The 20,281-nt window shown below is 40.8% G+C and overlaps 1 protein-coding gene and 1 long non-coding RNA gene across 2 annotated transcripts in view; one reads left to right on the forward strand and one right to left on the reverse strand.

Moving 5' to 3' along the window:
* Positions 1–20,281, forward strand: part of SUSD1 (sushi domain containing 1) — a 98,356-nt gene that overhangs the window by 9,463 nt on the left and 68,612 nt on the right. Inside the window, exons 2-5 of the mRNA XM_045563626.1 lie at positions 3,327–3,440; positions 6,271–6,426; positions 10,529–10,681; positions 11,337–11,516. Of these exons, the coding sequence (XP_045419582.1) occupies positions 3,327–3,440; positions 6,271–6,426; positions 10,529–10,681; positions 11,337–11,516 (603 nt within the window). The remainder of the gene's footprint in view (positions 1–3,326; positions 3,441–6,270; positions 6,427–10,528; positions 10,682–11,336; positions 11,517–20,281) is intronic.
* On the reverse strand, positions 1,894–5,992 carry LOC123646537. The gene is made up of 3 exons (XR_006737934.1): positions 5,723–5,992; positions 4,972–5,179; positions 1,894–2,029 (listed from the first exon to the last, which is right to left on the reverse strand). It is a non-coding gene; the product is annotated as an uncharacterized LOC123646537 (long non-coding RNA).

The raw sequence follows: 20,281 nt of genomic DNA on the forward strand, positions 1-20,281 counted from the left end.
AAACAACCCAAATATTTATCAACAGATGAATGGATAAACAAATTGTATATTCACATATTCTGTATCTTGATTGAGGCAGTTATTTCATGATTATATACATTTGTTAAAACCCATCGAATTGTATACTTAAACATGGGGGCATTTTATTGTTTGCATATTATTATGTCTCAATAAAGTTGATTTTAAAAGCAAAAACATAATTTTTTTATCTCATTATTTTGATAAAACATGAAATTTTACCATTTTAGCTATTGTACAGTTGAGAGGCATCAAGTACATTCACAATGTTGTGCAACCATTGCCACCATCCATCTTCAGAATTTTTCATCATCCCAAACTGAAACTCTGCACCCAAGATGTGGGACTTTTAGTAGGATTGCGTTCATTTGCCAAATTAAATTGGGGAGAATGTTTGTCATTGTATGGTTTGATCACAGCTGGGCTTTCGGACTCAACTCAGGAGCTGTTATTTAAGAAATAGTTCTAAGATTTTGGATGCATATCATTATGAATTTACCATATCTTTATGGTACTGTTTTAAAATGTTGTGTGTTAAAATGGTTAAATATATTTGACACATATTGATGGAAATTTAGGTGTGGGGACTCATCCTCAATTCAGCTTGTCCTGCTGTCCTTTTAATGTGGAGCCTTTCTGGTTCATTTTCCCCAGGTTGTACAACTCTATCTTGTGCTAGCATCAGTGAGGGAATCTGGGCATCCAGCTACTCCTTGCAGATATTTTCAACCTGTTCCTTGAACTTTCATTCCCTCTCTTATGCCTGTCTTCCAAGGTACTCAGTGACTCTGATTCCTGGGCCTTTCTGGGCTTGGCTGTTAGTTCCTCTTCTCTGCTAAGGCAATTACCATGTGTCCATCTCTTTCCCATCTTTTGAAATATTGTTAGCATCTTTCATCCGCTATCATCTTCCCTCCCAGGTTTTATCCTTGTCTAGTCCTTTATGTATTTTGGGGGGGGGGGTGTGCTATGGTTTGGGAGGATATTAACTCTGCAGTGTTTAACTGGAAGACTTTGTAATTAAAAACAACCTTTTGTATATTTTTTGTTATGAGACCTTTCTTCTTCCTAACATTGTATATTTGTGCATGCTTTTACTTTTTTTAAAAAATTTCCTATTTATTTTTTTCAAACACTTTTAGGAATTGCTTTAACTTTTTTCTTCACTTAACTTGAGTTTTGGCTACTTTATTAGGTGTTTACAATGCACTGACTTTGGAGAAATTTTTTTTTAATGGATTTGACTATATTTTCTAATTCTTTAACATCTTTTTTTTTTTTTTTTAAATCTCTACTATGTCCTAAATCCCCATTTTCTTTTTTCCTTTTCAAGCTTCTAGCATTAAAGTTCTAGGTTAGTTTTCCTGGCTGCCTGTTTTTTTTTTTTTCCTTTCTTTTAAAGTATAAAAACACATAAAACTCAAATTCCCTGGAGTATACAAGTTTTCACACCTAGTGTTAAAACATTTCAATTTTGATATTCTCTTTGTCTCAAGAATTATTTAGAAGAATGTTCTGTGGTTTGCAAGTAGGTTTTTTTCTTTGTTTTTAAAAACCCATCTTGTTGCACGCTGAGCATGTAGGTTTCTTTTAAGGATGCTAGTCTTATGTTTTGTTTCATAGTTTTAGCACATTATTTCATGGTGGTTGGATAATGCATCCTAAAAAAATAAAAAGATGATAATGCATCCTATAAAATTTTTATTTTTTTGAAATTTGTTGCATTTTTCTTTATGGGCTGAGATATAATAAATTTTATAAATATTCCATGGTTAATTTGGTATTACTTAGTGACGATTAGTAGATTGTCTCATTTTTGTGTTATATTTTATTTAAAACAACAACAACGACAAAACAACAAGCATGGTTAACAGTATTTATAAATCTTCCAGTCTCAGTTGGTTTCGTGCCTGGAGCAGGCCTGAGGGCTCGGCTGTATTACCTAGATAATAATCCGGCCAAGACTGAATTGAAATTCAATGCTGGGAAGGTTCTCTTTACTAGGCCACTCCTGAAATTACAAAGACACTGAGAATGAAACACAATATACCACACTGCCTTGGGTAGGAATTCTTGTTTGATCTTGAGCCATATACCACCATCTGGTACATTTGGATGTTTTAGGAGTTTTAGCCTCAAACACTTTTGCTGTTTATCTAAATAATTGGGGTGTGGTCATCCTGCTGGGACTTGGCTGTTATCTCACTGTTATCTTAAACACACTCACTTTTTCCCTAAAAGAAAAATGGATAGGGTAATAGGCAGATCTGTTCCTCTCCCCTCCATTTGCTTTTTGAGATGTAGTAAGTAGGATTTCAGATTTCTCTATCTAGGCAGTCAATAAAAATATATTGAGTGTCTTGTCCTGAGCCAGAATAATTTATGGGCAAATGACGTCATCTCAGTTCTTGAGTGGCTCATTCATAATACCGAGCTGGGAAGACAGAGCTGGAATCAAATATAATGACAAGTTGTCATGATTTATATGGGAATGTACAAGTGTTAGGGGAGCACAGAGGAAGATGCATTTACTTTTCCTTAAGAATGGAGGAAGGGGGAAGAACCCTGGGAAAATGTGACATTTAAGCTGGGTCTCGAAATATGAACAGGTGCTAGCTGGGCAGAGAAGGAGACAAAGGCATGTTAGGTAAAGGAGCATCAGGACTGTGGCATGCATGTATGACAATGCCTAGTCTATTAGGGAAAGATTAGTTGGCCTCTTCTGCCTAGAGGGTACTGTGTGTGGTTGGGGTAGACTGTTAAGAGCATTGATTGTCACACAGAGGAATTTGCGCTTTATTCTGTGGGAAAAAATAGCCATTGAAGGTTTTTAAGGATGAGATTGGATCTGTCCTGTTTTTTTTTTTTTTTTTTGAGACAGAGTCTCACTCTGTTGCCCTGGCTAGAGTGAGTGCCGTGGCATCAGCCTAGCTCACAGCAACCTCAAACTCCTGGGCTTAAGCGATCCTCCTGCCTCAGCCTCCCGGGTAGCTGGGACTACAGGCATGCGCCACCATGCCCGGCTAATTTTTTCTATATATATTTTAGTTGGCCAGATAATTTGTTTCTATTTTTAGTAGAGACGGGGGTCTCACTCTTGCTCAGGCTGGTCTCGAACTCCTGACCTTGAGCGATCCACCCGCCTCGGCCTCCCAGAGTGCTAGGATTACAAGGCGTGAGCCACCACGCCCGACCTGTCCTGTTTTATTTTGGTAATCAAATTTTGGTTCTCCTTCATAAATGTCCACTAACTAAATGTATCTTGTCTTTCGTTTTTCTTTTTCTGAAATATACACCTTATGATTCAGGTTTAGATGTCTGTGCCACTTGCCATGAACATGCTACATGCCAGCAAAGAGACGGGAAGAAGATCTGTATTTGCAACTATGGATTTGTGGGCAATGGGAGGACGCAGTGTGTTGGTAAGTTCTGAATCCTAAATTGAGAAGTTGAATCAAGAAACAAGATTATCTAATGTTAAAGAGTTGTCCTTGGGGGGGAACATTGTTATTTTGTTCACATGTTTTTATTACGAGAAGTTTTGTCAATGATAACAAGTCTTCTAGTGTTTGGATATGTCCTTCCTCTAGTGTTTCCAAGGAAGTACCGTCAAGTTAGAGGTCATTGAACTTGAATCTCTGAAGACTCTCTGACATAACACAAATTTGAAGTCTGTTTTAAATCTTGGGTTTAACTTAACAACTCAAGTGAATATTGCGTTTCTTAATTTCTCTGGTTATTTTGTTATAAAACTATATTGCTACCATGAGGAAAAACAAAACATAATTTCCTATTGGACTTTTTTATTAATTGGTGAAATATTGTTACTTTGGGTCTCATGTCTATCAGAATCCATTCTCCAAATTTTTTGTAGTTGTAATCCTTTGAGGACTTCGATGACTTAAAGGAATACAAAATGCTTTAGGCTAGCAGCATCTGAGGTTGTTTTTTACTTCCTGGTGTCCACCATACCATGCGCCACCATGCCCAGCTAATTTTTTCTATATATATATTAGTTGGCCAGATAATTTCTTTCTATTTTTAGTAGAGACGGGATCTCACTGTTGCTCAGGCTGGTTTCGAACTCCTGACCTCGAGCAATCCACCCGCCTCAGCCTCCCACAGTGCTAGGATTACAGGCGTGAGCCACCGCGTCCAGCCTGTGTCTTAGTTTTTAATAAAGAAAGTCTAAAAAGTAAAAATAAAAAAAAATAAGAAAATTTAAAATAGAAAATAGCTTATAGAATAAGGATATAAAGAAAGAAAATATTTTTGTACAGCTGTACAACATGTACAAAAGCTAATATGTTTCAACCTAAGTGTTGTTACAAAAAAGTCAAAAGTTAAAACAAATTAAAAGTTTATCAAGTAAAAAAGTTATGGTAAGCTGATTTTTTTTTTTTTTTTTGAGACAGAGTCTCACTCTGTTGCTTGGGCTAGAGTGCCATGGTGCAATGTGGTGGGAGACATGTCTCAGAGACAATCAGTACAGCCTCAAACTCCTGGGCTCAAGTTATCCTTCTGCCTCCCAAGTAGCTGGGACTGCAGGCACACACCACCATGCCCAGCTAATTTTTTCTATTTTTTGGTAGAGATGGGGTCTCACTTTGCTCAGGCTGGTCTTGAACTCCTGAGCTCAAGCAATCCTCCTGCCTTGGCCTCCCAGAGTGCTAGGATTACAGGTGTGAGCCACCTCACCTGGCCTATTTTTTAAATAAATTTAGTGTAGCCTAAGTGTATAGTGTTTATAAAGTCTACGGTAATGTACAGGAATGTCCCAGGCCTTCCACATTCACTCACCACTCACTCAACTGACTCCCCCAGAGCAACTTCCAGTCCTGTAAGCTCCATTCGTGGTAAGTGCTCTACACAGGTTACAAGTCTACCTTTTTAAAATCTTTTATACTTTATCTTTCCTATACCTTTTCTATGTTTAGATACACAAATACTTACCATTGTGTTACAGTTGCCAACAGTATTCCGCACAGTGACATGATGTACAGCTTTGTAGCCTAGGAGCAATAAGCTGTGCCGTATAGACTAGGCATGTAGCAGGCTGTGCCATGTGGGTTTGCGTGGGTACACTCTGTGATGTTCGCACAATGACGAAATTGCCTAATGACAGTTTTCCCAGTAAGTATCTCTGCTAAGTGACACATGACTGTATGAGAAAAATGAAAAAACAAAACCAGGATTTTTTGAGAGGTACTTTTGAGTTAGTAGGAATTGAATACAATTGTGAGAGTCTATTAAATTGATTTGAGGAACCAATGGTGAAATAAAACACTAAAATAACAAACAAGCTATCAGTTTATAAGTGGATAGTTATTTTTCCTCAAAAAATTAGCGGGGTAGATCAACTCTAAAAGGATGAATAAGCAACTGGTCATAGGAGTTTCCTCTGAAGTTAGATGCTTGGGCAGAGTCAGCAAACCATGGCCCGTGGGCCAAATTCAACCCACTGCCTGTTTTTGTACGTGGGTTTTGTTGGAACGTAGCATTGATCATTAGTTTACCCATTATCTGTGGCTGCTCTCATGGCTGCAAAAGGACAGGGGAGTACTTGCACCAGAGACTGTAAGTAAAAGTTTGCTGACCCCTGAGCTAGAGGACAGAGATAAGAGGGAGATTTCCTTTTATTTTACATCTTTCTATTTCAAATTATTTAATTAAAAATGTTCAGGGCCGGCTTCTGTGGACTCACCAAGCATCCATGTTCCAGCCTCTCCTCCCTGGGTGACTAACATTATTCACACGGGTCACTGACGATTAGCATGAGCTGTTCCTGCCGCAGTATTAGCTCTGCTCCCGGATGGGGCTTCGGCACTAATTCCATTGTGTTTCCTGGTAGCTCAGAAGGAACAAATTTTCCAGTTAATCATTGCATGTAAAATGGCCCTGCTCTGGCTTTCGTGAAAACCATAGGATTCTGCCGAGTTTCTTTCCCCAGGCCTCTGACAAGATCTCTTTAAGTGTGGAAATGTTCAAAAAGAATCCCCTCTCCCAGTCTTTGAATCAGACTGAGATGTTATGTTTCCCTTGTGGTCTCCTAGACTCCCGGCACGCAAGTACAAGGGCAGCGCCCGCTAGTCTGGGAGGCGTAGTGAAGGGGAAAGAGGCCGGGGAAATAGGTCATTAAGCTGTTACCGCAGAACATCGGTTCCCGAGTCCACGGCAGGGGACTGACAGTCTGGTTGTTGAACGTGGTGTGGACTGGGAGCCTTTCAATGCCTTGTCTCAATGTATCAACAGATAAAAACGAGTGCCAGTTTGGAGCCACTGTGGTCTGTGGGAACCACACGTCTTGCCATAACACGCTTGGGGGCTTCTACTGCATTTGCCTAGAAGGATATCGAGCCACAAACAACAACAAGACGTTCATTCCCAATGACGGCACCTTCTGTACAGGTACTCGAGAAGGGGGCTGCGACGTTGGCACTTTGGTAAGGGCAGGACGGTGTCTGGGCTGTGGAGCCAGGAGAGGGTAGGGCCGGGACAGGTGTGATTTAAGGGAGGGACTCTCCTTTAAGAACAAATGTGAAGGAAATATGGACATGGACTGTGTATGTGTTAATATTAGGGAGTTAATGTTAATTTTGTTAACATGGGATAATGGTACTGTCATATACAGGGTAATATTCCTATTTTGGGAGATGCATGCTGAAGTATCTAGGGGTGTTATTATGTAGTATCTAGTATTATGTTAGTCTGTAAGTGACTTAAAATGACAAAATATGAACAATTATTGAATCTTGAGGGAGTGTGGATCTATGAGAGTGCATTGTAATATTCTTTTTCCGGTTCTGTGTGATTGAACTTTTTTTTTTTTTTTTTGGAGACAGAGTCTTGCTCTTTTGCCCCAACTGGAGTGCAGTGGTGACATCATAGCTCACTGCAACCTCAAACTCCTGGGCTTGAGCAATCCTCCTGCCTCAGCCTCCCAAGCAGCTAGGACTACAGGCGCATGATCGAACATTTTATAATGAACAAGAAGGGACTCTCTGGAGATGCTGTGCCACCTGCAGGTTTCTGTAACTGTAGGTGGGGTGTCCTTGGAGTGAATGGCACTCGCCAGCTCTGAGCACACTACCCCCTATGGGCCTGGGCATGTGATGGTTGAATACAAGAGGTGGACAAGACCCTCCTAATTTTCAGTGGCCCCTCTATCATCTGAACTCTTTTTACAGCAAGTCATAATCAAATAGCTTTGTGGCTTTCTAGGAAAATCTTTGAACAGTAATGAAGGGGAAAGGCAGGAAAAGACTCCTGGTGCTGAAATGGTTTTGCCTAGACTTAATAACTCTGCTTAAAAGCTTTGTGATATTTAAAGGTTTTCAGGGAAAAGAACAGGAGACAAGAACATATTTTATCTTCTCACCTACCAGGAACCACAGGTTCTGATGCTCTGATTCATCCTCCCTCTTGCCTTGCTCAGGTAGAATCTCTCAAAGGGTGTATTTGGATTATTCTTGGCTTGAATGAACACATTCTCTCAAAATCCTGTTGTTTTAAGTAGCAAATTACTGGCTGCGTGGTTGCAGAAGTCCCTTGTTGAGGTATTAAATTAGGCACACTTAAAAGATACTGATTTTATTTTTATTTATTTACTTATTTTAGTGACTTGGTCTTGCTCTGTCCCCCAAGCTGGAGTGCAGTGGTGTGATCATAGCTCACTGCGGCCTTCAGCTCCTGGATTCAAGCAAACCTCCTGCCTTAGCCTCCCAAGGAGCTAGGATTGCAGTCATGCGCCATCATGCCCAGCTATTTTTTTTATTTTTTGTAGAAATGGGGTCTTGCTATGTTGCCCAGGCTGGTCTCCAACTGCCAGGTACAGGTAATCCTCCTACATCAGCCTCCCAAAGTGCTGGGATTACATGTGTGAACTTCCGTGCCCAGCCTAAGAGATAATAATTAAAAAAAAAAAAAAACCTTATAAGAAACTGACCTAGTGTTCAGCTCATTCAATACATATTCTTAAGCACTTCTTACATGCCAAGGCTGTGCTAGTGGGAGGTGACAGGCAGACAGGTGATTTCAGTATGAAGTGTTAGTCATAGATAAGCAAAGGCATTTATTAGAATCCAGGGGGTCACTTTTCTTGGCAGTGAGGAAGGGATCAGGAGAACATTCTGGAGGATGTGATATCTGAAATTGTGCTTGCAAGGCTGTGGGAATTTGCCAGGAAAACTTATGACTATACATTTATCAGCATATTTTTCAGTACAGTTCCGAGGAATGCATTCAACTTTTAAAAGTTAGGAAGAAGTAGGAGGAGGGAGGGGGGAGGGGAAGTGGCAAAGGTGGAGAGAGGAAGGAGGAGGGAGGAGAAGAAAAAATTTTATGCCAGGGCCAAATAGGTGTCAGTCACACAAGAACCAATCTGCCTGGAACAAAATCTTGATGTAGGCTCTGCTTCTATGTATTCTACTTCTTGCAATTATTTAGTGACCTTCCTTTTTAAAAAAAAAAAAAAAAGATTGAAGTGTAATTCACGTATTATAAAATTCATCTTTGGAGGATGCAAAGTTGTGCCACCATCACTACGATTTCATTTTAGAACATTTCCATCACCCCAAAGTGAAGCCTCTTATCCACTTGCAGTCATTCATGTGACTTTTCCTTTTTTTTTGAGACAGAGTCTTGCTTTGTTATCTAGGCTAGAGTGTCATGGCATGATCATAGCTCACTGCAGCCTTCAACTCCTGGCTTAAGTGATCCTCCTGCCTCAGCCTTCTGAGCAGCTGGGATTACAAGGACATACCACCATGCTTCGCTAATTTTTAAAATTTTTATTTTTTGCGGAGACAGGGTCTTGCTATGTTGCCCAGGCTGGTCTTGAACTCCTGGCCTCAAGTAATCCTCCACTTTGGCCTACCAAAGTTCTGGGATTATAGGCATGAGCCACTGTACCCTTTTCACAAAAGGAAATCGACTTTTCCTTTTGAGGTCTCCAGTTTCACTTTGTAAAAGGTGCTGGACCACTTTTCTTGATGATAATGTTTAGTTCTGAATCACAGTTGCCAGAGAAACATCACTGGACTTTAGCTGGGGCAGAGCTTAGCAAATTTTGGGTATCAGCATTTAGTCAGGATTTGCCTAAAACCATAGGATGCAGTACGCAGGTGTTTTTTGTCCTTTGCCAAGTTGAGGACAGGTAGGCCTCTCTGGATGGCACCAACGATAGAGGAGGAATGAGTTACAAGGGTTCTAGTGTGGGACGACACCAGCCAGTCCTGGAGAATCGACCGATGTTCTGGCCTCCAGCGCTGCCCCGGAATGACTCCTGGGAATCATGGAAGCTTTGCCATGAGTCACAGCCCAGGGGAAGAAGCTCCGTGACACTTCCCGTGTAAGGGTGGTTTGACTTGGGTGGGCCGAGAGTGAGTGGAGAGAAATGAGACTGACGTGGGCGTGAGGCCGGGTTGTCATCTCCCCACCAACATGGCTCCAGATGGGCACAGCCCTAGTACGGTCTGCCAAAAATTGGGAAATGACCTTTCTGTGGCTTTGAATTCTCCAAGTCTTGGGAACCCATCCGGACTCTGATGGCAGTGGCAACCTTCTTTGTCCTAAGTTCATTTCCTGCAGTCTCAGGGCCTGATGCCATTTTCTGGAGAAATGTAACAGTATCTCATCCTTGGCTGAGAAGTAAGATAAAGGCAAAATGAAAAAAAAACAAATACAAAAAACAACCACCACCAACAAAAAAACTCAAACAAACCTTGAAGCAGTGCATGCTTTTTGCCATTCATCAGTTCCTGGAACTTCCTGCCCAAAGCTTGTCTCTTCTAGGTCTACCTGTGGTCAGGTAAACACCTTCATTCCTGGATGTACGTCCTTACTCCTACCAGGGCTAGCTTTAGTCTGTTGGTTTCTCTCCCAGTTCAGGAGCCTCATTCCCCGTGTGAGCCATTGCCCACAAGCTTCTCAGCTGCCCTGCTGTCTTGGGTGCTAAAGCAGCCTGCCGTGGCCTCAAACCCAAATGTCTAGTCCCACCACGATTCTGCCTGCTCCCCGTGGGGCGCTGGTGCCGTAGCCTTTGGCTGTCCTGAGGTTTCTCCCAGTGCTTTCTCCAGATGGAGCTGTGCTCACCAATTCCCAGTCCTTTGTTTTAACTGGATTTATATCTGGAGCTCTACTTTAGATATTTTAGTATGAGGTTGGGTTGGGACCATTCTTATTTTATAGGAATTGTATATTTTTTAAGACACTTTTTTGAGTTCATTTTGCTGGGAGTCAGGGAGCTGGGGATGGTAATTGGTTTTTGTAAATTTCCAGAACACCTTGACGAGTATTTATTGAGCACTTCCTATGTTTTCAGTGCCCATAAGGTGAGGGATATAGGAGAAGAATTCATAAGGCATAAAATAAAAGTCATGATAGATTGCAAACAAATGCAACCATTTATAAGGGTAGATTGAGGATGTGAAAAAATGGCTGTTACAATGTCCCACCCTTTTTTCTTTTTCTGTTTTTCTCTCCTTTTCTTGTATTTGGGATGGGTCTCAAGACATAGACGAGTGTGAGGTTTCTGGCCTGTGCGGGCATGGAGGGCGGTGTGTGAACACTCATGGGAGCTTTGAATGTTACTGTCTGGATGGATTCTTGCCAAGGAATGGGCCTGAACCCTTCCACCCGACCAGAGATGCCACATCGTGCGCAGGTGGGTTTCTGCCAAAGAATGCAGCATCTCAAGGTGAGATTCTGTTGATGGTGACTTTCTTTCACTCTGAGCCTGTGTTTGTAGGTCTGTGTTGGGAACATGGGTAGAGACGATCTGATCCTTTGCACGTTTGCAGAACCGTGCAAATAAAGCAAATAACGTAATCAGGATAGAAGGGGCCATGTTAAAAAAAAAGCTAAAATTGTTAAACTTTAAGGATTTTTAGCAGTTAATAGATATTCTGATATTAACTACTATGTTAGATAGTAAACACTGTTGATCTGGTAAGGACTCAGGATCTCAAAAGTGACCCTGAGAATTATAAAGGTACATATATCTTAAGGTATTTTTGCAATTCAATTTTTTTTTTACTTCATTCGACTAGGCTTCTTTTTAGTTAGTCTGAATTAGTGAGGGTTGCTTGCTACATGCAGTCAGCTTTGTGCATGGATAGCTGCTACTGCCCATGGAAGGCCAGCAGACTGAATAAGGACAATCATTGGAAAAGTGCCCACAAGTCATGTGGAAATGAACCAGTGTACTTAAAATATGGCTTGGGGGTGTGTGTGAGAAATGGGGAAGAGGTGGAGAGAGTTTGTGAATTTTGAAAATTTGTATTCACATAGTAATGAATTCAACATTAATTTATTTTCAGAAATAGACTGTGGCAACCCTCCTGAGGTTCCAGATGGCTACATCGTAGGAAATTATACCTCTAGGCTGGGCAGCCAGGTTCGTTATGCTTGCAAAGAAGGGTTTTTCAGTGTCCCAGAAGACACAGTGTCAAGCTGCACAGTCCTGGGCATGTGGGAGTCCCCAAAATTATATTGTCGAGGTGAGTTTTCAAAAGGTTCAGGTTCCCAGCTTATACCATCTTGAGATTGTTTTCATATTTCTCTTTCAATTTCACTTTGGGGTAGTGAATGAAATGAAATCTAATAAATTCCTATTTGTTTCTAATAGGTTTCAGTCGATTCTCTTGATATTTTCAGTATCTTATTATCTGCAAATAATGAGAATTCCATGTTTTATTTTTCTATATTTTATAAAACTAATATTTTTCTCTTGGCTGGTATTTTCAGAACAACAATTTAAATAGCGTTAACTTTGAATATTATTTTTTTATTCCTAACTTTCATGGAAATGGTTTTGGTGTTTCATCATTCATGATCTTGGCTTTTTGATGTTATGGATATGTAACTATGCACACGAATGTAGGACTATGTGCCAAGTACTGTTCTAAGCACTTTATGCACAAAGACAGACCGTACATACAAAGGTGGTCCCATAAGATTATAATGGAGCTGAAAAATTCCTATCGCCTAGTGAAGTCATAGCTGTCATGACATCGTAGTGCAATCCATCACTTGCATGTTTGTGGCGATGCTGGTGTAAACAAACCTATTCCACTGCTGTTCATATAAAAGTGTACAGGAATGTCCTAGGCCTTCACATTCACTCACCACTCACTCACTGACTCACTCAGAGCAACTTACAGTCCTGCAAGCTCCACTCATGGTAAGACCCTTATACAGGCATACGATTTTTTATTTTATATTGTATTTTTACTGTACTATTTATTTTTTTATTTGAGACAGAGTCTCGCTCTGTTGCGTGGGCTAGAGTGCAGTGGCATCAGCCTAGCTCACAGCAACCTCAAACTCCTGGGCTTAAGAGATCCTCCTGCCTCAGCCTCCCAAGTAGCTGGGACTACAGATGTGCACCACCACGTCCAGCTAATTTTTTCTATTTTTAGTAGAGATGAGGTCTCACTATTGCTCAGGCTGGTCTCAAACTCCTGAGCTCAAGCATCTTCCTGCCTCGGCTTCTCAGAGTGCTAGGATTATAGGTGTGAGCCACAGTGCCCAGCCCTTTTTCTATGTTTAGATATACAAATACTTACCATTGTGTTAAGTTGCCTACAGTATTCAGTACAGTAACATGCTGTAGAGGTTTGCAGCCCAGGAGCAATAGGCTATACTATATAGCCTAGGTGTGCAGTAGGCTATAGCATTTACATCTGTGTGAATATGTTCTATGATGTTCAGACAACAAAGAAATCACCTAATGACGAATTTCTCAGTACATGTTCCCATTGTTAAGTGACACTTGACCATAATTTGTTTCAGGTCATACAACTAGTGGTAGAACTGAAACTGGAACCCAGGAATTCTAATTTCAGAAGTTTCATTTTCAATCACTGTATTATACTGCTTCTGTTTTTATGATGATGTTGGCTTTTGGTTTGTTTTTCACTTTTGGCGTTCTATCTCCAAATATTACCCTTTTACTAGTTTTTGGAGATATATATATAATTTTAAGGAAACAACTATCTAGTCTCATTTTACTAATTTTTTAAAATTAGAAATGAGTTATTTTTATGTCCTTTATGCAATTATGAAAGTGATTATATATTTTTTCTTCTTTTAAAGAGTAATGTGTGGATTATATTATTAGATTTCCTGATGATGAACAGTACAATTACTGGAATGAATTACTCTGGGACTTTGGTGTTTTATTATTTTAATCTGGATTCTATTTGCTAAATTTTACTTAGAATTCTTACACTGATGTTCATGAGTGAGACTGGTCTGTTTTCTTTTCTGGGGCTGTCTTTGTTGGGTTTGTATCAACATTATTCTGAATTTTAAAAAAAGAATGTGCAAACATTTCCTTCTTTATTCTCTGGAATACTATAAATAGAATTTTTAAAGATTTGGGAGATTTCACCTGAAAAATCATCTGGATGTGGCACTATTGGAGAGGTAGCCGTTGGACTATTTTCAAAAATTCTTCATATACTTATCAGTATGTTTAAGTTTTCTTTCCCTTTTAGAATCAATTTTGGTACTTTATGTATTCCTAGAAAATCATCTATTTCATCCATATTTTCAAATATATTTGCAGAGAGAAGTGTCAAGGATTCATACTTCTAATTTTTAGTAGATATATTAAATTTTTGTTTGTAACTTTATAATAGTGAAATACTGGAAACAATCCCAAATGTCTATCAACAGGAGATTGGTTAAATAAATCATGGCACACCCATAAAATGAAATACTATGTTGCCAATAAAAAATATGTTAGAAAAGAATATTTACCAACATAGGTAAGTATTAATGTATATTTCTGAATTACAAATTCTATGAATAACACAATCTCAAATTGAAAGTTCCTAGGTACAGATAAGCTTGGCAAAAAGTTTAGAAGGCTGTACATCAAAATGTTAATGATGGAAATTTCCACTGGGGGACATCCTGGATTATTTTTATATTTTATATACTTTTTGTAGTGAAGGAACTTTTTTTTTTAATGGAATGCTTCATGAATTTGCATGTCATCCTTGCTTATCTCTGTATCATTCCAATTTTAGTGCACGTGTTGCCAAAGCAAGCATGAAGGAATTTTTTTACATATTAGACAAAGTAACAAGCTGTTTTCATTTTGGAAAAAAGGAAAAAACCAATTTTCATTGAATTTATTGTATAGCTAAGAAACCCCGGTGATGTGCTTAGCTAAATGAATCCTTTTGATGTTCTGATTTGCTGTTCAGGCTCTAAACACATTTTGATAGTTGATTATCATCTTTGGGGGGTTAAGAAATTCTAAAGGTACATTTTAGTTCTAACATTATCTTTCAATGGATCAATTAAAATGCAGAACTTGGATTAAAATATGCCATAATAGGCTGGTCACAGTGGCTTCCTCCTGTAATCCTAGCACTTTGGGAGGCCAGGGTGGGAGGATCACTTGAGCCCAGGAGTTCGAGACCAGCCTGGGCAACATAGTGACATGCCATCTCTACAAAAAGTAAAAAAAATTAGCTGGGTGTGGTGGTGCACCTGTAGTCCTAGCTACAAGGGAAGCTGAGGCAGGAGGATCGCTTAAGTCCAGAAGTTTGAGGCTGTAGAGCTATGATTGCACCGCTGCACTCTAGCCTGGGCGCCAGTACAAGACATTGTCTCCAAAAAAAAAAAAAGTGCCATAATGCCTATCAAAGAATCCTCTAAGGATTTATATAGGAAACTCCATGTAAAACAATTTATATTACTTTGAAAACTAGCAGCCATCTGCATTATTGGACTGAGAATGCAGGCAGTTAATTTAGAGGAGAGTGCTTGGTACATTCTCCCGAAGAATTGTTATTTTAAAGATCTTCGCCTCTGTTTTCCTCCTCTAATAACTGCTCCCTCTGCCTGCTGACACCTTCCTCCTCCTCCTCCCCCGTGTCACCACATGGCCGCGGTCGGTTTCTCACTGCTGTGCCCGCTCCTCTCTGAGCACACACACCCCTTCCTATTTACCCTTCAGCCTTCTCTGGGACTCCAGAAGCTGGGCCACGTGCCAGCTGACATTGTATTTTTAGCTCAGAGTTATAAAGCCACAGGAATTGGGAATTCCACTAAAAACACCAGCAAACTGTGAACTCGGGTGCCGCTGATGAGCAGGGTGTTTGTGAAGGGGGCAGCTTTTGCCACCGATGATGGGCTTCCCCCATCAGAGAAGGTCCAGTTGGGGGATCCTGTTGTCTGCCTTCTCCCGGGCACTGTGTCCCTGCAGGCTCTGCTGCCCTGGCCGAGGTGCCTGTACCCCAGCCCCGCCATCCGCCATCCGAGTGGGCCTCAGAGGTGGGGGCTGGAAGTGAGGCCTGAAAGCTGCCAGTGGCAGGGCCCCCCCCCCCCCCCCCCCCCCCCCCCCGCCAAGACCCCTCTTCCTGTTTAGGTTGGAGTGTATTGAAATGTCAGTCATACCTCTCCATCAACTCTCTGGAAAAGATAGAATCTCTAGGTTGCGTTTCCAAAAAATTTGTTGTCATTAGATTTTTAATTTTCAGAGAAGGTGCAAGCTGACAGTGGCAGCTTGAAGAACTTAAATTTTTGAATTACAGTCAAGCCAGGAGCAAGGGAAGGGAGGCACTTTAACTGTGTTGTCATTAACAACAAATCCAGAGTCCAGGCCTGACACTCTCTATGGTAGAACCATGACCGAGGAAGTCTGGAGTCTGGGAGGAGAGAAGAGATGGGTGAGAGCCCAAGTGTTATGTGAGAAGAATGGGTAAAAGACTAAGAGAGTTCCCGTGGGGAAATGGGCTGGTCACATGCAAGAGGTGGCTCTTGTGCTCTGTCCTTTGAGCACAAAGGCATTTGTCTACCTTCATAGGAGTCCAGTGAGGAGTGGTTTCCAGTGCTGGCAGCCCAGGTGGATGGTTCTGGGAGCATCCATCTTCCAGACATGCTCCCCTACTTTATGGGGCTTTATTGTCCTTTCAGGCTGGGAATTCTCACCGTCCATGTGTCTGGCTGGCACTGAAGAATCCCTTTAAGATTCTACTTTTATGCTCACCTCCGCCAGCCCATCCCCACATGGCAGCAAGAATAAACCTCTTGAAGTATAAATTAGATTATTCTCTTTCCTTGCTTAAAACTTTGCAGAAAACATTGCCCCTCCACATGGAATAGGATTGTGTACTTGGCCTCTGACGCCAACAGGGCTTTGGCCCTTTCGGCTTCTCTGCAGGTTACATCTGTCATCGCTCTCCCCCAACCAGCACATCAAGCTCTTACCAACTGCAGGGCCTTTGTCCTTGCTTTTGTCTCTACTTGAAATACTTGTCTCCCTGCTTTAAAAAAATTTTTTTTGTATTGTGGTAAAATATACATAATATAACATTTACCATTTAACTGTATATAAGTGGACAATGTCATGGCATTAAGTATTAATACATTCATGGTGTTGTGCAACCATCGCCACTACCCATTTCTAGAACTTTTTTTATCATCCCAAACACAAACTCTACCTATTAATTAATTAAACATTAATACCTTGTACCCCCTTCCCTGCAGCCCCTGGTGGTCTCTATTCTACTTTCTATCTCTATGAATTTGCCTACTCTAGGCACCTCCTATATATGGAATCATATAATATTTGTCTTTTTTTTCTTTTTACTTTTTTGAAACAGGGGTTCACTCTATTGCCTGGGCTAGAGTGCAGTGGCATCATCATAGCTCATAGCAACCTCAAACCCTGGGGCTCAAGCGATCCTCCTGCCTCAGCCTTCCCAGTAGCTGGGACTAAAGGTGTGTGCCACCACCTCCTGCTAATTTTTAAAATTTTTTGTAGAGTTGGGGTCTTGATACATTGCCCAGGCTGTTCTGAAACTCCTGGCCTCAAGCAATCCTCTTGCCTCCACCTCCCAAAGTGCTAGGATTACAGGCGTGAGCTACTGCGCCCAGCCAGTATTTGTCTTTTTACATCTGGCTTCTTTCACTTAGCATAATGTTTTCAAGGTTTGCTCGTGTTGTAGCATGTATCAGAACTTGATTCCTTTTGTTTGGGTAATGAATAATATGAATAATATTCCATTATATAGATAGATCACATTTTGTTTATCCATTCTTCTATTGTTAGAGTCTCTGTGCTTTTTGCACAGTGAGCTCCATTTCATCTTTCAAGTTTCAACTTAAATGTCACCTCTGACATTCTTTCTTAGTACCCAATATGGAAGTATATTATTTCTGATTATTTTTATGGTTTTTGTTAGCATCCTCTACCGGACTATAAATCTGAGAGCTCAGCGCCCACATAGCCTTCTTCAGCACGATCCCTCCAGCACCTGACACAGTGCTGGGCATACCTAAGGCCTGTGGAAGTGCCTAGAAACCCCTTCAAAACGGGCCGCAGACAATGGCAGGCAATGGAATTGGCTCCTGAACGAACTGCCATCCTGGCTCATCCTGTGGCTGAGCCTTGGGGAAACCTTGGCCTCCTCTTTTGTTCCATCCCTCAAGCTTCATGTCCCTTCCCGATTCTGTTCCTTCTTGCTTTGTCTTCTGGATCTTCGAGCTTGTTTCACACTTGGTGTGACATCTCCATTCTTTGATAAAACAGGAGCCTTGAGGAGAGTCCTGTCTCTCCCGTATCTGTGCAGATGCCCTTACCCCATGGACGGCCTGGCTCCGTGGGCTGGCTGCACAGGCAGAGTTTCTCTTTTGAGTTGGCCAAGAAGGGTGGGACATGGTTTCTAAAGTCCATTCATAAAGAGCTGACCACCCCTGGAGAATCAGGCTCTGCCAAGGTGTAAAAGATCCGTGTTATTTCCCATTTCACAGAGGAGTTTGAGAACCAGGGTGAGGAAGTGCCTTACCTTATGGCACTAGCGTATGCACCAAGACGAAAACCCGAAGCGCTTTTCTAGAAGGCAGATTCCATGTAAAAGCAGCCCTAGTGCGCCCTGGAGATGGGAGGCAAGGGTGAAAAAGCTGGAGGGAGAGGGACGCTGGGGCAAACATACCTTCGTGCACGCTGTGGCCTAGGGCCCAGCCAGAAGGGTAATGCTGCCGAGTCAACTCTTCATCTTTTGACATTTTCTTAGTGGAGCCCAATCTATCTCTGTAAAGATGGAAAAGGTTTGAAAAAACTCTCACATAAATCGGAGCACAAATTAATGCATTCAGGTGAGGGCGACAGATAAGTAATATTGCCTGACTGCCTCGATTTTCAGTACTGGTGTGGAAAGGATTCTGAGGGTGCTGTGATTGACTGATGATGCCACCATGGGTGAGGGAGGATGGAGCAGGGGCACATTTACCTTGTGTCATCTGTGTTCCAGGTGATGGGACATTTGCTTATTTGAAATACATTTTCTGGCACCTCACTAAATACCGATCTTTTAACACATTTTTTTAAAAAAAAGCCTGTATTTGCTGCATGCAACAAATCTCTCGGGTTACCCTTTTGCCAATTAATGCCATTAACATATGTCTCCTTATTAGTAAGTGGTCGAAGTCATTTTAGTGTGCAGCATGAGTGATGATGTCGGTTATGAGACTGCCACAGAGTGGGGAAGCAGAAACTTTAGAATCAAAAGACCTGTGTGAGTTTTAGCTGAGCCACTTACTGGTTGTATAACCACTTCTAAACCTCTCTGAACACCAGTTTCCTTCTGGAGAAGGAAATAAAATGGTGTTCATCCCTGAGAGTTACCGTGAAGATTTAATGAGATAATGAAGGAAGCACTTGGCACTGTGCCTGGGGCAGAGGACCTCTGGGATCAATGCTACTATCATAAACTACAGGGTCATTCTCTAGCGGGGAGCGGCAAATAGACCTTTAACAAAAATTCAAGACCTTTCTGAAACTTCCTAGCATAAAATAGAAAAATCTGAAATTCTTCAGTTTTCACTTTACCTTGTTTATTTGTTTTTGATCCAAATATTCTAAGTAGAACATTGAAATGAAGTTTTAATGTCTTTTGAAATAAGAAATAATTCATATGCAGCTCAAAACATCAAAAATCATCATCACCTCTACAAATAGAAAGATCCTCATAAGAGATTTGCTGATAAACCCTTTTTTTCTCCTGACACTCAGGCTTTTACCCACCCTATCACCTCCTCTGCAGTTTCTGAAGTGTTCAGATTCTAGCTGTTTCCATACCAGGCACTATTTATTGACAATAAGTGTTGTTATGTGAAATGGAAAATTCTTTGGCTTCCAAATGAGCTTTCTCTATGAATACAATCTGAAAAAACTATATTGTTAATCAAGTCTAAAGTTCATGGAAGACATTAGAATACAAAATACATCAAAAAGTAATTTTTAAAATTTCTACTGCCTTAAGGGCAAGTAGACTTTTGGGTACTAATGAGCTCATTAGTTAGAGAGCAGTTAATAAGCCACTCTTGAGAATGTGCTTCATGGCATTCTATAACCCTCCCATTTTCCTTTGATGGTTACAATAACATTTTCGAAGTTTAACTTGCCACATACTGAGACGTTAGATTCTAACCCCCAGCATCAATGATACATATAATTTAGAGCCCAAATGATCCTGGAATGAAGGCCTAACTATATATGTAGCCAAATTCAGAACATGCTGCAAAATGCATGGAACTTTGTCTTAGGTTGTACTTTTCACCCCAATTTTTTAGGCCATATGACTTATATGTGACTATCACAAAGATCAATATTCATAATAATGTTTATCATTCACAGGATTGTAGGGGATATTTTAAAAATATAGGTTATAGGCACAGCCCACAAAGAGCTTATTATTTAGTGGTGCAGAGAACACTTTCACAAATGCAACAAATGAAGAAAGTGTAAGTCTTATGCTGAATTGTCTATTTCAGAACATGAGTATAGTGTAGACCCTGGTGTTAATCTGCCTGGGCCGTTTGGGCCCTCGCAACCCACCACATTTCACAAATGGCCAGGTGACATCTTCACCACCTGATTTGATTCTACAGCACAACAGAGACTTATTTCTCTTACTGTTGGGTAATGATGAAAACTGACTTGAATGTGATTTTCTTCAGCTTTCACACTTGTTTCTGCTCTTTTGCAGAGATTTACATCTAGTGCTTGTTTATTTTTCTGAGAAGATTTTAGTTTAGGGTCAATATCTATAAGTGGAATAGCTCTATCATTCATTTCCCCGGCAGGTGGCAAAATGTCAGCTGCAATTTATAGGCATTGTTTGTTGGTCATTGTTTTTTTTCTTTTCTTTTTCAGCTTGTTATTTATTGATCTCTATAACAGTCGTAGATGAAGGCTTATATTACTAAGTTATTTCTGTCACCAAGCTGTGTTATTGTGCTG

Source organism: Lemur catta, chromosome 10 (assembly GCF_020740605.2).
Source record: "Lemur catta isolate mLemCat1 chromosome 10, mLemCat1.pri, whole genome shotgun sequence".
Lineage (NCBI taxonomy): Eukaryota > Metazoa > Chordata > Mammalia > Primates > Lemuridae > Lemur > Lemur catta.